Source organism: Anastrepha obliqua, chromosome 1, assembly GCF_027943255.1.
Source record: "Anastrepha obliqua isolate idAnaObli1 chromosome 1, idAnaObli1_1.0, whole genome shotgun sequence".
In the NCBI taxonomy this organism is placed as follows: domain Eukaryota; kingdom Metazoa; phylum Arthropoda; class Insecta; order Diptera; family Tephritidae; genus Anastrepha; species Anastrepha obliqua.
Genome location: NC_072892.1, coordinates 97,074,732 through 97,091,942, shown reverse-complemented (window position 1 = coordinate 97,091,942; position 17,211 = coordinate 97,074,732). Strand labels below are relative to the sequence as shown.

The 17,211-nt window shown below is 36.0% G+C and overlaps 1 protein-coding gene across 1 annotated transcript in view; it reads left to right on the top strand.

Moving 5' to 3' along the window:
• LOC129253054 (homeobox protein homothorax-like) overlaps positions 1 to 17,211 on the top strand; it is a 109,320-nt gene that overhangs the window by 87,645 nt on the left and 4,464 nt on the right. The window contains exon 5 of the mRNA XM_054891286.1: positions 3,046 to 3,096. Within this exon, the coding sequence (XP_054747261.1) occupies positions 3,046 to 3,096 (51 nt within the window). The remainder of the gene's footprint in view (positions 1 to 3,045; positions 3,097 to 17,211) is intronic.

Here is a 17,211-nt window from a genome sequence, read left to right as displayed (position 1 = left end):
ATGAGATAAAAATTCAACAATTAATTGCTCTAGAAAAGCACAACACTTATATTTGTATACTTACAAGACTACTTAAGAGCTCCTCTAATTTGAATAAGAATATGTTTTGATAACCTCTGATTATTCCCTTGGCGTAAAAAATAATTGCTACATTAAGTTTAGCCATTTTAAAAATGTTTTATTAATAGTTAGTTCATTCTCTGTAACTTTTGTTAAAAAAATGTTTTTCTAGGATCAATAGATTTCGAAACTTTTTTTGAAAAAAAAAAAAATCTAATTTTGCAAAACCAGTTGGCACATCTCAAATACCCTCCAAATACAACAAAATTATCAAGTAGGCACAAAATCTAAACTTCAAAAGTACGCCGAAGTATGGAACACCCCAATAACTACTTCTTAATAATACTAAGCGCTGGATTGCATGCATACGGCTGTAACAGCAATGTTCGAAAATGGGGTTTTTGAGCTTAAACCTAAGCTGAATTGAGCTGAATTTATGGGAAACTAACACATAAACGTAGTGTCGTCTGTGATGAGCCTTAATTTCATATTTAAAGCATTGCTGAATAAAGCTGAATACTGAATATATCTGAAAGCGCACTGAATTCTGTGAAAGTATTTTGACGCGCTTAATAAAGTCAAAAGCTACAAGCGTAAAATGTTCACCGCTGTACAGCCTTACTTCCTTCCAATTATTTATAAGTACTGGCACAACCATCATGCAGCATTGACGACTATGCCGTCTTACTCTCTCCCAGAATGCCCAGACATTGGGAGACGTCATTTTATTAGCATTTTGTCGCGCTGCGGGCACATGTTGCTAATTCACCCATTTTTATCGCTTCTCTAACCCCCACGTACCCTTTCCCGCTAATTTTTTGCACAATTCCCCTTCTATGCAATGCAATTCAATCCGAGGACTCATGGACCCAGGAATAAACGCCGCCATCAACGCATAAATACCAACAATATCGTTCTATACTATTGCTTACATGATGACGATAACAGTGGCGCGTCATTTTATGGCGTTGTAGTGTTTTGTTCCAACTGTCAGTTTGACAGTGCGCCTGCGTACTTGTGCCATAAATCATTTTGCCTCGCTTCCAAGCCAAGCTGTCATGGGCTACTACGGATTGCGCTTCGCTTTCATTGCAACGCTCACTTACGGATACGAGTACTCCATGCCATGCCATGAATCCGCCCAGTGGAGTGAGTGAATTGTGTGCATATAACTACGAATGTATGCATATATGCACATACATATGTGTGTGTATGTGCGAATGCGCGCAAAATGTTGAATAAACATTTAAATGTGCATTTAGTAACACATACTTAACGTTTGTATTTTTAAGTACTCTACTAGCGGCGACTACTAGAGTCTGAATGCGGTGGCGGCCACGGCAACAGCGACAGCAACAGCAGCAGTAAGAGCAAGCGCAGCGTCAGCGTCAACATCAGCGACACGCAGCAGCTAAAAACGCTAGGCTATAAAACTCATTTTTATTTTCATTGGATATCTGCTCCATCGCCATTTATTGCACTTGTTGTTTTTGTACTTGTTGCTAGCTGTTTTGGACATAGTCAGTTAGCGCTAGCTGGTCGCAACAAAGCGGCATGGCGCAGCGCGGCCTTTAGCAATGTACCGTGATTATGTTGTTATGGTTTGTATGGCGAGAAAATTGCAATATGTTGCAGTTGAACTTGTCAATATATGCCGTGTCTTGTTGTAGGCACTGCTGCAGTTGTTATTTTTTTGGTTATTGATTTTTCCACTCACTATTGTGTTGTCTCGTATGTGTATGAACTTGTGTTCTCTGTCAGTCAGTCCGTCTTTAAGTAAGGAGTTAGACTTTTTAATAGCCAAGTATCTGTTTTGTGGCTTCATTTTTTCTTGCTTTTATTCATTTTTTCTTTTACTGGCTGCAAAGCGTCGTAAAAATGTCAAATGTCAAGTTGACAGTTTAATTAGGTGAGACTGTAACGAGGCATCCAGCCAAGCACAGGATTTATTTTTCTACTTGTACACACATTCTCGTAAGCTTAGTTATTGTAAGCAGCCAATTTTGACAGTGCAATTTTTTATTACCGCCTCTCTTAGCAGTGAAGTGTCTGAAATCGGCTGCAGGGAAAGCACGCAGTCACACGCACACACTTGTAAGTGAACACTGGTGATGTTTTAAATGCAGCTTACTTTTTCGTTTATTAACTCATTTCGCTGTTACTGTTGCCGCCTGCTGCGATTAAGGTTGTGGAAAGTTTGCAAGCCTTTTCGCTTGCTCTTTCTGCTTCGCTTTGTATTCCCCTGTCCCTGTGCACATGTATTGCTCATCATCATTAGCCTGAAATTCCAAATCGTTTTTAATGCGATTAAAAGTGACTAAAACTTGCAGCTTATGTGTGAACAAAGCAAAACATAATAAAATGAAAAAGTAGAAATGAAATCTGAACGTAGCAGAGTATGGTTGAAATTACTGAATATATTTAAACCAAAAAAAATTTGAACACTAAGCGTTTTAAAAACGTCTGATTTCTTTATTCTTAAAAAGCTCTGAACTCCCAACATGGAAATTATAAATACTACATGCAACAATAACAATATATATAATATAATATATGTACATGCATGCACTGCCCACGGCAGCAGCGCTTGGATTAAATTTTTTTCTTTTCGGTTTTGTCGCGGTTTTTGCGTGTGTGCAAAGGCAAGTTTGTGTTTTAAGTTTTTTGTTTCGGTCGCTGCGAACAGCCAATTAAGGTGCGTTTAAATGAAGCGTAAAATTTAACTCATCGCCGTTCATCTGCAGGTTTAAGGCTCACTTTTCCCTCATTGGAATATAAAATCCGCATTGAAGTCAAAAAAATGCATAAAATATAGACGCAAATTTGCATAAATAGGAAATAATTTAGGCTAAATGCTTTGGTGCCAAGGTGAACTTTAAACATCGTTTGCTGATAATAAGCTAAATATTTAAACAATATTTTTTAAGATAAACGTAACTTTTGCACTTATTTATTTACATTAATGATTATTTTTGCTCTTTCCAGATGGTGCAAGCAATACAAGTACTTCGGTTTCACCTTTTAGAGTTAGAAAAAGTAAGTACCATAATTTTTGTTTTAAAAATAAATTATGGTAGAATTAGGATATGAAAGAAGAATGCAATAAAGTCAGAGAAACAAATTGCAAATAAAACATATTTTTAACTAACAAATAATATGGTTACTCGAAGTTGGAGAATTTTATTATTTGCCCAAAATCTTTAATACTCTACAGAAATTTGTAAGAAAAGCTTGCAAATTGAGGTTTCCACTAAAAATTAAAAAAAATACGTTCCAAAAGTCCTTTGCCCGGCAGCTGAATAAAGCTGGAAGGCGCTGAACCTTAATGAATATTCATTTAGTGAATAATTATAATTTGCGAAGAATATTAATTTGGTGAATACAGCTCGAACATGGTAACTCAGAAAACTGGAAAATGCAGGAAACTGAAAGGCGCTGAATATTGCTGAATGTTAGCGAATAATACTAATCTGATGAATAGAGCTGAATCACGCTGCGACTGCCAGCTGAATGAAGCAGAAAGACACAGAATACAGCCCAAACATGCTTATACTGCTAGCTGAATTAAATTATAATGCTTTTGGTAACTGCGCTTTAACTGCTACACATATTTGCCACGCTTTAACCGGTGGCTGAATTGAACTTAAAAGCGCTGAATATTGCTGATTGCTGGTGAATATAAACAATTAGCTAAATAAAAATCAACCAAACTTAAGTTAGGAAACTGGAAAGTGCTGAATATTACAAAAATACTCTGAATGATGCTAATTGTACAACATTCCGCGCGCTTACACAAAGTCAACCTTTCTATATTGCGCATGATTCTGCTATATGGACTTAACTTCGCGAATATAAATAAAATTCAAGGTATAAAACAACCACCATTGCGGAAACACTGCCATTATTTCAAATAAAATGCGTTGAATTGAGCTGAATAAGTGCTGAATACATTTAAAAGTTACCGTAACATAGCTGAATTGTATGGAATAAAGCTAAATTACCTTGTGAAAGCTTTTAACATATACAAGGAAAACAATTATGGAACAACAACTTATTTTAAAGGCAAATTTAATTAAATTATAAAATAATAATGCTGTAACTAACGTCAACAAGACAGCTAACTGATGGAAAGTACATAAGACAACAAGGCGCAATGGCAGCGACAAGTTGTTTAATGTATTGACATATCATAGCCATTGCGAATTTCTCAAGTAGTCATACATACATACATACAAATGTGTCTAGAAACAGACCTACGAGTAGGTATATGTGAAGTAACGAAACGAGTTACATTGCAGCATGGCTGACATGCAATTTATGCGCCTTTTAAACTTGGCTACGAACTGCTGGCTGTGGTGGCTGAAAGCCAAATGTCTAAATTAAGTCAATACTGATCAGTGCAAAATGAAATGAAACATCAAGCGACAATAACCAGTTGAATAACTGCCCGACTAGCAGGCTACCCGCTTGGGCGAATGAATGAGTAATTGGTTAGTTGGCTGAATTGCTGCTGACATGGTATGGTAATTGTTGTCAGCAATAAAATTCGTCAGTGGCAACGGTAGCCACCAGTAAGAGGTATCAATGGCCTACTGTTGAAAGCAACATAGGTGTATGATTGTACAACTGCGTCACAGTTTGAAAATAAACTCAAAAGGGGTTTCTTAGTGCCGAAAATGGCAGCAAATGTAGATACCTACACTACTGCTGGCGGCTTAATGTTTACCTTTTTATTTATATGTGTACTGTTATTGTTCTTTATTAATTTTGCTGCACTCGGGGGATTATCCATCAAGGGCGACATGGAAATGACATACCACACATATGTTGCTGGCTGTCAGTCAAGTTTTCATTCTGAATTTAAGTTTGGCGGCGCTTTAGTAAGCTTTGTTTAAATATTGCAAAAAAAACCAAAAAAAAAATAAATAAAAATAAAAATGTCCAGTTTCTTGATTTCTGTTTTTATTTCGTTTTATTATTAATAACTTTTTACCTTGCCTCTAACCGCGCTTTTCTGTTTGAGCTCCTTCCAATCAATTCCTATATTTTTATACATGCTTTTGTGTTACTGCTGCCAGTTTCACACACTTATATTTGCTTATAGCAAGTAGATCAATTCAGTGTTGCCACTTGCCACCGTCACAACTCGAACAAACAAAAACATGGAATACTTGTTTCCTTAAGTTTTGTTTTTTGTGTTTTATTTTTTATTTTATTTCCATTTCAACTTTGAATGCGCACCGCTTTTTTGTTTGATGTCATAAACAAATAATTCCGCAACCACTCATAGCAACAAAACCATTTAAATGGATGCAAACAACAAACAAACAAGTATGCACCAATAAAGTCATTAAATGCACCACCAACACGAACTTTAACAATATAACCAGTGACGCCAACGTCAAGCACACTCGTAATAAAACAATACCAACAACATATAGTCGATAATTAAATAAATAGTAATAAAAGGAAGAAGAAGAATAAAGCAGGTGGAAAATGTGATTTTTTCTATTTGTCATGGCAAAATACTCAGCTGTTTAGCACTATTGTTGTTCTTCTTGACGTTCTCTCGGCAATATGCGAAAATGAGTAAAATTTAAATATTGTTATTGAATAAAAATATACAGGCTGGGCAAAAAGTTGCCCTATAGCAAAAGAGTATAAAAATATTTATTTGACCAATAGCTCACTAAATTTGGTTTTGGTCGATTCCACTAGTCATTCTTTCACTTTCGCGAATAGTGTCTAGCCGAATTATTTATCTTGAATAAATTTTTCGGATGGATGTCTGCTGTCAAAGGCATACATATCCACTAGGGATGCCAATATTGGCGGAAAATTGTGATCTGAAGATTTCGGGATATTTTCGGCATTTGTCCAGCGTTTTGCCTTGGGATATAACTTTTTTGTTATCGGTAAAACTTCAGTGACCATGAAATAAAATCATTTAAAATTGAAGACAAATTGACTTTAAAATTCAAACAAAAAACAGATCAATCTTGAAATAATAAATTTTAAAATATTTAATCAAGAAGACTCATAACTATGCTTAAGGAAAAACTGAGAATGCTGACGGGCATTCACACAGGGCACTTCAGATTGCGTAGTCATTTGCTTAGGATTGCTCTGTCCACCGCAGCTCTATCTTAGGTTTATGAAGGGAACCTGGCTTGGATGAGACACTGTGATGAGTAGAGGGCACAAAGGATCATGAGGTCAAAGTGCAAACCTCACTTTCATTCATTCATTCAGGCGTAGCTCTGCATAGCTTTAATGCACATATTTGTCATCTCTCTGGACCACAAAACTTTAATATATAAATTAAACCAAGTTTCTTGAAAATTGAAAAGCTTTTATTTTAATAAACGTTTTTCCAACCTATCTATAGGTAAAACGCTTTTACATATATGTACAAGGTGGCGCAAAATTAATTATCCATTTTTGTTTTGAATACCTTTTTTACTAAACAACAAACAAATGATTTTGAGTGATGGAAATCTCTGTTTAGACCTTTACGCGCTGCATTGTTTGTCTGTTTGTATACTGCAGCTGTCCAACTCATGAGTGTCAAATACGATTGACATTCGACGCCATTTGAAAAAATTATACATCTTCCGACAGGGAGATTAAGTTTGCGCCACCTTGTACGTATATAGCTGCAGCTGGCACAAAGAGTTCTCAAACTTTTGTTTCGGATTATTTTATTTCTTTTTTACTTTGTTTGCTTTTGGTTTTGTATTTATGAATATTATTAGCTTCTTTCAAATAACTTTTTACACTAAAAATATATATAACACATTAAAATTTAAATTATTGCTTTCCACGCTCGGAGTAGCAGCGCGCAATGCCATTCAGCTGCAGTCAATGAAATCTTCCTAAAGTCACTCTTTTGTAGTTCCTGTCTGTCTAAGTGACCTTTCAATGAAAAGCATGAGGTGTGATTTTGCATTATGCATAGACGTTGGTTGTTAATGAACATTTTTACTTTATTTTAAATTCACATAATGAACATAAATTTTTTTGTGCGTCATAAATGATCTCATAAATATATTTTTATTTAGTACATATCTATTTTCTGTAATATTTTGATGCCATAATGTTGATAAGAAAAGGTGCCGTCGCATAAAAATGCAAAGCCATTTCTTTAACTAACACTTTCAGCCCCTCTACCCTACTCTTTCCCATAAATTTTGTCTATCTAAAAGATGATATCAAAACTTACTTTTTTAATATAATATCTTTTCCAGCGCTTGGCATTTTGTCAGACATCCGCACTTGGTCTATCAAAAATTTAAATGAATACATTATAAAAAAATATTATCATAAAATATTTGTGCTGCGTGTTTGTGTGCGTATGCGTGCGTTAGATTCATGCGCTGTTAGTTGGTAAATTCACAGTAACACCCACTTCATTATATCAATTTTCGTTTTTTAATTTTTAATATTTTCAGTTCAGCATTTTTTCTTTCCTCTACTAAAAAAAATGAATTGTTTGTTTGCCTAATTTGCTACAAGCACTTTGATGGGGGAGTTTTTAACCAATTTTTGGGAAATAAAAAAACAAAAATTAGAAGAAAAATATAAGCACAAGACAATTTTATTAGAATACTACTGCTTACCAAAAACACTGTATAACAGCTTGAGAATTCAAAATTAATGCGTGCAGCTCAAAAATTAATTAAGCAAATGCTTAGCCGAGCATAACTTGAACAAAACTTCAACGTCAGTCGTCAGTGGTCACTACATAGCTACAATAGTAACATGGCGTCAGTTAAATGCGCGCCATAAAATTCGCTACAGTGGCCACTTCGTTCTTGGGCGCAGTCGCTCTGCTGTGGCTACAACCTTCACTTGATTGCCAACGCCACCAACATCAACACCAACCGCCAACCACCAACCGCTTCAGTACAACCTATTAGCTCTACGTGCTCATGTTGTTGGCTTGTCCACTTAACTAACGCTAAGTCTGATGATTTTCATTAAGAATTAGGTAAGAAATTATGCAAATGCGAGTTAATTTTACAAAACAAAAATATATATAATGAGAATAGAAAAATTTAAATAAATTCCAACTTGGCGCACACAAATGTGTATGTATATGTGCATATGTATTTCTCAGTTTGTGGCATTTGACGTCGGCTTTGTTAGTTGCCCATGTAACTTAACGGCGGAAATCTTCTGTGTGTGCGTTGCTGTTAACCATTTGCTCTACTTGGCGCAACATGTTGCCTATCAACATTTTCGTAATGATGCTCCACATGATTATCCGTTGCAGCAGTATTGAATAATTTTTCAAAATTTTAAGCGCATATTCGTTTTTACTGCTTTCAAGCTGAACTTGTTCCCTCTATCTACAACAAAGAAAAGAAAGAAATGGATTGTTAAAAATCAATGATCGCATACAAATGAATCGCGTAGACTGTGTCACTGTCGTCTTCCAGTTATGTTTTTTGAGCCTTCTTTCTGTTTTTCAATGCAGGTAAATGCGATTGTCTGCTTCGCCATGCTGTTATTGTTGGCTGCCTTTCGATTGTTGTGTTTGTTTCGGTTTCAATTTCAGTTTGAATTTCGAATTGTTTAAGCTTTGGTATTTCAACTGTTGTAGTTGATTTCTTTTAATTTTTATTTTGGAAATATTGTTCGTTTTTTAAATGCCTTTTTTACTCTCCTGAATACATCGTTTTTTCTGTTTGCAAAAATTTTGTTGGTCACATTTTTTTCGGCTACAACCGATTCGGGACTTCGTTCTCTTCATACACAAGAGTACATACATATCTCCTTTCCAGCTGCCTGTTAGCATGCTTGCAGTGGCTGGCATATTGGCTCTAGCAACAGCACAGTAAGCGCTGGGATGAGAAACTGGTTTTCGCTCTTGGCTTAAATATTTTTGCTGTCTATATTACTTTTGTTCGAGTATTTTGGCGCAGCGAATAAAAATTTAATATAAATTTCGCTGTAAATAAAAAAAATGATTTTAAATAATTTAGATAGATACATTGTTTTGCAAATTAATCAGCTTTCGAGGGTTTTTTTCAATTAGTTCACAACACTGAACTCTGTAGGTGAAACATTGTCACTGTCTAAATTTTTTATATGAAAATTTGCGGAATAAATCAAACTCAAATAACTTAAGTCAAAGTGTTTAAATTTACCTCCAAAAATAAGACTTATATTTATATTAAATATAACCATCTCAGTATTTGTAAAGTTCGGCCGAAACACTTCAAATTCAGCTTAGCAGAATATCTTTGTATGCAATTCTATAAGACCTTTCTGCACTGAGACACAATTAAGCTCAGCTGAATTGCAATAATTAACTTTGCATTTTTCCAAATTCAATTTCAAAGCCAAAATGATAGCATTTATGTTGCTACTTCAACTAATTTAACGTAGCTAAATAGCGCTGATATATTAATTTTTAATTATAAAATATTTGTTATTAATTTATTATTTCCATATATTAAGCCTCAACTATTTGCGCTGAATAGTTCAGTTAGGCGTATTAGATTGATGTAAACACATGTAGCCGAATGAGTTGGTGCGTCATCACCATTCGGAATTCACTGAGAGGTCGTTGGTTCGAATCTCGGTGAAAGCAAAATTAATAAAAACATTTTTCTAATAGCGGTCGCCCCTCGGCAGGCAATGGCAAACCTCCGAGTGTATTTCTGCCATGAAAAAGCTCCTCATAAAAATATCTGCCGTTCGGAGTCGGCTTGAAACTGTAGGTCCCTCCATTTGTGGAACAACACCAAGACGCACACCACAAATAGGAGGAGGAGCTCGGCCAAACACCTAACAGAAGTGTACGCGCCAATTATTTATTTATTTATTTATTAAACACATGTTTATTGCTAGTTTTGTAAATGCAATGCATCTAAATTACGCACCAAGTTTCGTTGCAACATGCGAGCAATGCTTAATTTTGCGTTACGCAAAAAAAGTAGTGAAATTTACTGTCTGCATGTGAAATGCGTTTTTTTTTTCTTTCTGATTGCGTATTATGCACGCAACAAATGCAACGTAACAAAGCAATTGCGTACAAGTGCAAAAACTGTTCTTAATTACTCTGACTTTCATTATTTAGATTTTTCAAACTTTTCATTTTTATTCATACGGGCATAAGTGAAAGCTACATATTAAATATGTAGGTCTGCCACACTGTCGCTGTAAAAAGTTAATGAACTGTTGATTAGTTGACAGGTGCATTACTTATTGACAAATGTCTGCTAATAGTGCGACATATAAGACGCTAATGTTGCACCTAGTTTTCACTGCCAGTGGAGCCAACTTTTTCACTATTTTCTATTTTTTTTTTGTTTCTGTTTTTTGCTTTTTATTGAAGTTGAGACACTGATGACGACATTTTTCTTTAGTTTAGTTAAATTTTTCGTGAACAAGATACATTTGCTTGAATGAAACTCGCAGCTATTTTGTTTTAAAAACAACTTTTTTTTAATATAAACAACGGACTTACGAATACTTTCCAATGTGGGGGTCGAAAATAATACCCGCGCCTTCGCTGCAAACCTCTGAAATAAGCAGTTATGCATCACTTCAGTCATCCATTTGTCGTTCCACCCATGCATGCATGAGTCCATTTAGTCAGCCAAACCAACAACCAGCCAGTCTTGGGCTATGCCATTTCGGTTCCTCAACTACTATGTGCCACATTTGCTCATAGCCAGCCGGTAATATTGTCACTGGCTATGTACATATACATATGTATGCATGTGTTGGTGCATGTGTATTTTGTAGTAATGCATGCAACCCGGTGTGACCAACGATCTTTATCGCATCCCACGACAGGTTTTTGTTTTGTCATTTGTCACTCACTCGCTGCGGCGCTCTGTGGCGCTGGGTTGTATTTGAGGCGCGATTCCACAAAAGAAAAAGAAGGCAGTACAATAAGAACAATCACAAAAATAACAGAAAAATAAAAAGAGTCATACATAAAACAGAAATAATAACAATTGCAATGGAAATATAAAAAAAAAAAATACAAAAAAAAAGTAATTGAAATAAGAAAAAAAGACTTACAACAAACGAAGCGTAGAAAAAGTTTTGTAGTTACAATGAAAAATGATTTACATATAGGGTTTTCCAATAAGGGCGTATCGTAATGGAATCAAATTAGCTCTGTGCTGTGCGTATTATTAAATAATTGGTTTTTCGAAACTTTATATACACAGCATATTACATTTTCATATAAATAATTACATCGAATGTCCGCCACGGTTACGTGCTGTGGCATGCATCCGAGATGTGCGTTTTTCAATTGCGCTGCAGCACAGATACGTTTCAATTTGAGCAATGGTTAGGTTGTGCTAATTTTGAGTGCATCAGCCTGCGAACTACAGCAAATATCACGAAGAAGAGTCTGGTGATGTCAAATCACAGAGTTCTGATAGCCAATTCCCAGCACCTCCATTAATGATGACCCTACTTTGAGATCTTTCTTAATAAATGTCTACCAAAGACAAAATCAATGGTGAAATTCACTGAATGAAGTATTTGTTGGACACTGCTCAAACAACCTATCCGCCACAGCCTGTCAACATCTGCCAGATCCTATTAGGAAACCCTATATTTATTGACAATAGCTGTGTTGTTGTAAACCTTCGTACATACAAACCTGTACGACTAATATGTAACGTGAAATGGCAAGACGCTGTTGTTTAGTTCTTTTTTCGGTTTTTCGTTTGTACTTATTTTTTTTTTTTTTTGCTGCTTTTTGCTTTTTTTCTGTCACCACCTGCCTGCCTGCCTGTATACCTTATCCCTGCGGACTTTGTTACGAATTTGTTGCTGATTTTTTACTTTAAGCAAATATAAAATACTTACTTGCAGTCACTGTAAAAAATGCTAATAATAACAAGTGCACTTGTTTTGCCCTGTACACCTCCCATCTTCAGCCTGTCTGCTATACAATTGTAATCGTTCGCTCCATTTGTCAGTTTGAGTCAGTGTCTGCCCTATTAACAATCTGTGTGAGTCTCAGGATTTTTTTATTTTAATTTTTTTTTGGTCCACTGAGAAACCTGTTCTTTGGCGCGGTTGCGGAGAAATTTGCTAAAGTGAGTATACAGAATAATACTCGTATGCAGTATGTGGCTCTATGACTCTGTGACGTTCTGACGCCAAGCGGTCCACACGTACATCCGATTGCAATTGTACAAGCAGAACAAATAAACAGCTAAATACACGCCAAACTGAAAACCCACTCTGAGTTTGCGCAGTGGGCTCATGCGCTTAGACTTTGGGCACTTATATTGCAATTAACAATATTTCTCTACTTGTTCGCCTCTTTTTCCAATAATAACAATAATAAAAAACATTTGAAGTGTGCTTGTTTTTTTTGTTTTGGTTACAATTCATTTGACTACTAGTCGTTTGCATTAGTTAATGGCACTAACTACACATACAGCCTGCCGCCTTTAAGTCACTTGTCATCGTTTAGATATCTGCGAAAGGAAATCGAAAATTACTACAAAAAGATTTGCATCTGCATTTAGCAGATACAACTAAGCGACAAGCAGCATGCAAAGTGACTTAGTTTATATATGTATGCATGTATGTATGTATGTATTCACATATACATATAGTGCAGTTAGTGCATGTGTATCCTTGATAATTTAAAATGCGGAGTTCGAGCACAATTCTTAAGTAGTTCTAGTTTGCGTGACAGACGCTTTTGTCTTTCAAGTATGCGTGTATGTCTGTGTGTTTATGTCTATATATGTGCATCTACATATCTAAAAGATACCTTACTTACGTCTTCTTGTTCATAACAACAAATGTGACCGGCCGATGGGGGACTGTGGTCAGTTTTGTTCGTACGTGTGCACATCCAAACGAATATCTGATATATGTATGTATGTACATGCCTATATTTATATTTAAATTTTATACATTGGCTTACCTTTTACTACATTTTTTCTTTTGTTTTTCATTTTAGTAAAAACTTGTTGCTTAACGATACATTGAATGATTAAAAAATTATGTATGCGTTAGTCTTTCACGTTTTCCAATGCTGATAAATGCATTAAAACAATAACAAAAAACAGTCGAATGGAATGCGTTTTGGGGGCAAAGAAACATCTGTGCGATGGCCTTTCTGTGTTGCCATTAGAGGGTGAAAGATTGCCGCCACTTGTGTGTCGATTAATGTTAGATATGCAAATTAGTTCGAAAACTACTTTTAAGTTTTAATATTTGGCATCCAAAGACTTTAATTTCTAAATTTTTTTTATATTTTTAAATAATGTTTTTATTGTTATTCAAAATATTTTCAAATTTGCTTGGAAAATAGTTTAAGAGTGAAACTCTTACGCGCTGAATACTCGTAATTTTGAAGAGGTCTAATTGGTAAACTACAGGGTGAGCTAAATACAAGAAACTTTTTGTATGTTATTTTGACACAGGCAGATTTCTTCCGCTCAGAATTTTAACTGCTTGTTTGTGTAATGCTTCTGTGAACCGATGTGATGTCTTGCCCTATTTTTGTGCAGTTTTTGATGAAATAAAGCGAACACAGTAAATGAAGCGCGTGCTGTAAGGACACTTTCAGACTATCGAATTTCTATGAACTGAATTACTTTGAAAATCTCAGCGATAGCGCACCTTACAACGAGAACGTTTTATTTTTAGTAACCATCATTACTCCCTTGATACCTGTAAAAGTTTAAGTTATAGCGATCACATGGCTTTATTTTAATGCTCGTTTGAAGCAAGTAACTTTTGCTTATTCAGAAGAATGACAAAAACTGAGTTTCGATTGGTGTTTAAACTCGCCAGTAAAGTTTCAATGGCAAGGCAAATATGGAATTAAAAGTTTGAATTATCCCAGCATCCGGATTTGGTCACCAGCGACTTTTTTATTTCAAAACCGATATAAAAATTGCTCAGTCGATAAAAGATCACGTCAAATGAGAATGTCAACGCATAAAAAGCCTATTTTGAGGACCTTCCAAAATCTTTCTTCTTAGAGAGCTTCAAAAAGTTCGAGAAAAGTGTGTAGAGCTGAAAGGCAATTATGCTGAAAAATAATAAAATAAATATTTTTGTTTTACTGTTTGCTTATGGAACGACATACATTTTGCTTTTGTAAACCTCACGAAGGCGCCATGTAACGAAGCGCCGCGGTGGTAAGCTGGCAAGTTGATCTGAAGTTCGTGAATTGACAATCAGCTGTTTGAAAATTTGGTGGTCAGGTGCGCAGTTTAAGTTTATATTATCACAAATTAAAGAAAAAAAGTAAGTTTGCACTGCTTATGCCTATTTCCCTCCACTCCAAGTAATTTGGCCCGAAGCGGTTTTTATTAAGTGATTAATAATTTTTTACTTTTTCGCCATATTTCGGCATTTTTACTTTTTTGCTTTAAATTGTACTGGTATATATAGTAAAATTGCTAAGTGAGCTGATGCGAAAGAATATTACCAAACAAACTGGAATAAGTAAAAAAGTTCGTTCACAGCAAATCACATTTTGCCGAACTGCCAACTAACAAACCGTCAAGTAACGAAATTGGTTCTTGTTTGACTTGCAAAATGTTGCATAACTATGCACATTATTTTTAATACCACTTTTATCTGGAAAAAATTTTCAAAGCTCAATAAGAATACTCTCTCCAACCATTCATTCATTCACCATTCTAACCCTTTTTTGCACCAAACACCTAAATTTTACTAACACGCTTACCTGGCTTTACAAAAATTGCTTTGTTGCCACCACCAAACGGCCAACCAATCAACTAATGTTGGCAGGAAGGAGAAGATGGCTGATGCAGTGTATGCCTTACGTAGGCTTGACTGCCTGCAAATCGCATGCAAATTAGTTTTAGTGCGTACACACATATTAACGTACATTCGTACAAGAAGATTGAATATAAAATGAAGGGCGCAAAAATAGCACGTAAAACCTGAAATGTGCTTAAATGGCGGGCGAATATAATCACAAAAAAATGCGAAAAAAATACAAATTTTTTCATCAAACATTCGCACTCGCTGTATACAGCGAGCTGGAAATAGGATGCAAAACCATAAAAAACAGCAACAAATGCAAATCAACGAAATATAGAATTTTGCACAGCGCGAAGCAATTTAAGTTCTTGTCTCTGCGCTTAAATGTCCGACCGACTGACGGCCGGTTGAAATGCAAAAATCGCATAAATATGCATAAAAGTCGAATTGCCCGCGGGTCCAGGGAACGAACACAAACAATGCTACCTATATGCAGACGCACATACACACACACGCGTATACTCACCCAGCTGCGGCATAGAGATAATAGCAGTGCATGTACGCATGCGCAGCAGCAACACTGAAAATAATAGCAACAACATGCAAGTCTAGCAATGCACAAAGTTGTGGATGCCAGACAACCACAATAACAACAACGATGTCAAGCATGCATTAGCCAAAAGCTTCGAGCGATTTAAGTCTTTTCTTGCACAGGCACACTTGTATGTATGTGTGTAAGTATGGCTGCGTATGTGTGATAAACAGCTGCGATAAGGAAATGAACGCGAGGCGCGCATAAGCACTGACATTTTGAGTGTACCCGCACCAACAATAAAGCAACAGACTTGGACTTGGTTGGTCGGCCGTTCAAAGTCCAGCTTACTCGAAGGGCATTGAATAATGTGCAACGAAATGAAGTGCATTGCTGCCGACGTTCACTTAATGATGCACTTGGTGGATTTGACCTAAAAGCTGATGATGTCTGGACTTACCTACAACTAAAGTTTCTACACATTGCAAAACGAGTAGTAATGCTGTGGTATAGTCTTGGAAATGCCAATGTTGTTGCGACGCTTGCATTCTGTGCGGCAAAACGCTATTTCTATTTTAAGCAACTTTACGCAGTTAAACTATGGCACATTTAATGTTATTTGATAAAATAGTCTTCGGAATCAAAATTTAAAAATAAGTTCCTTTTTCAGTCTATTGTTCGGCTTGATACTTTCTTCTGAATTAAGTGGTTGCTTTTTTCGCGCATTGGCCTCTGTGCCTCATCTCGAAACCTCCAACATTCCTTTTACGTGCTATTTACTCATTTGCATATTCTTTGGCACAGTTCAGCTCGCCGTAAAAGTGGTCAAACTTGTTTGTTGCAGCATTGGCCTCTTCCTGATGCAGCCAAAAAAGAAGTTTATAAGAAATGCGTGCAACGCCGTCACTGTTGCCGCCATAGTGCATACTTTCAGCCACCACTTACCTGTTGTTCGTTACTGTTGTCTGCACGTACTTGTGGTCAGTGTTATTGTAATTTAAGTCAGCGATATTGAAAGTTGGGTTAAGGGCAAAAAAAGCAAATAAATAAATAAATAAGCTGGCTCTTTTGCCTTTTACTATGATATTTTGGCCTGTTTTAAAATTCGCATCAAACATTTTAAGCAAAAAGTGCACAAAAATAATTTCTATTGGGAAAAAAGAAACTTTGCTGTAGTTGTGGTAAATATGGATTATTTGAGGATCAAAAATTGGTAAATAAATATTTTTTCTAGTTACTCAAGCCATGCTTTATCTTAAACATAAAAATACATTTCAGCCGACTAATCACAATGTGCCACAAATTGTTGCACGTCGAATGCATGGTCATACGAGATTTGCATGAAAATGTCGTTTGCCATAAAAGCAACTTGATTGCCCTACTCTCCTCGCTCTCGTATTGCCATCAAATCAAAACTACAAATACCAGAAATGGCCAACAGTCCAGCGTTGCTCAAATCATTTTCTGCACTGCAACATAACCTGGCCAGACAGTCATTCAGTTAGTCAGTCGCGTTAGCGCTTGTCTTGTCACTTCGTGCAACTTCCAAAGGGACTACAAGAATGCGCCGCAAAAATTCCTTAGCGCGAACGTTAACGCTTTTTTATAGTAGCAACACTTGTTGCCGTTAAAGAGTGTTGCAGCAAAGTTGGAGTAGTTTCTGCAATTGTTGTTATCGTTGTTATTGTTGTTATGGCGGTTGCGGATGTGCTGGTGGTGTGACAGATAACATGAGTACAAATCAATTTCGTGCGACCAGCCGGCTTGATGATTGCGTTTTATTGTTATTGTTATTGTTGTTGTTGCTGCTGCAATGCCACAAACATTCACATAAGCATAACAATAATCGTAATAATAATTACAATAACAACAAGAAC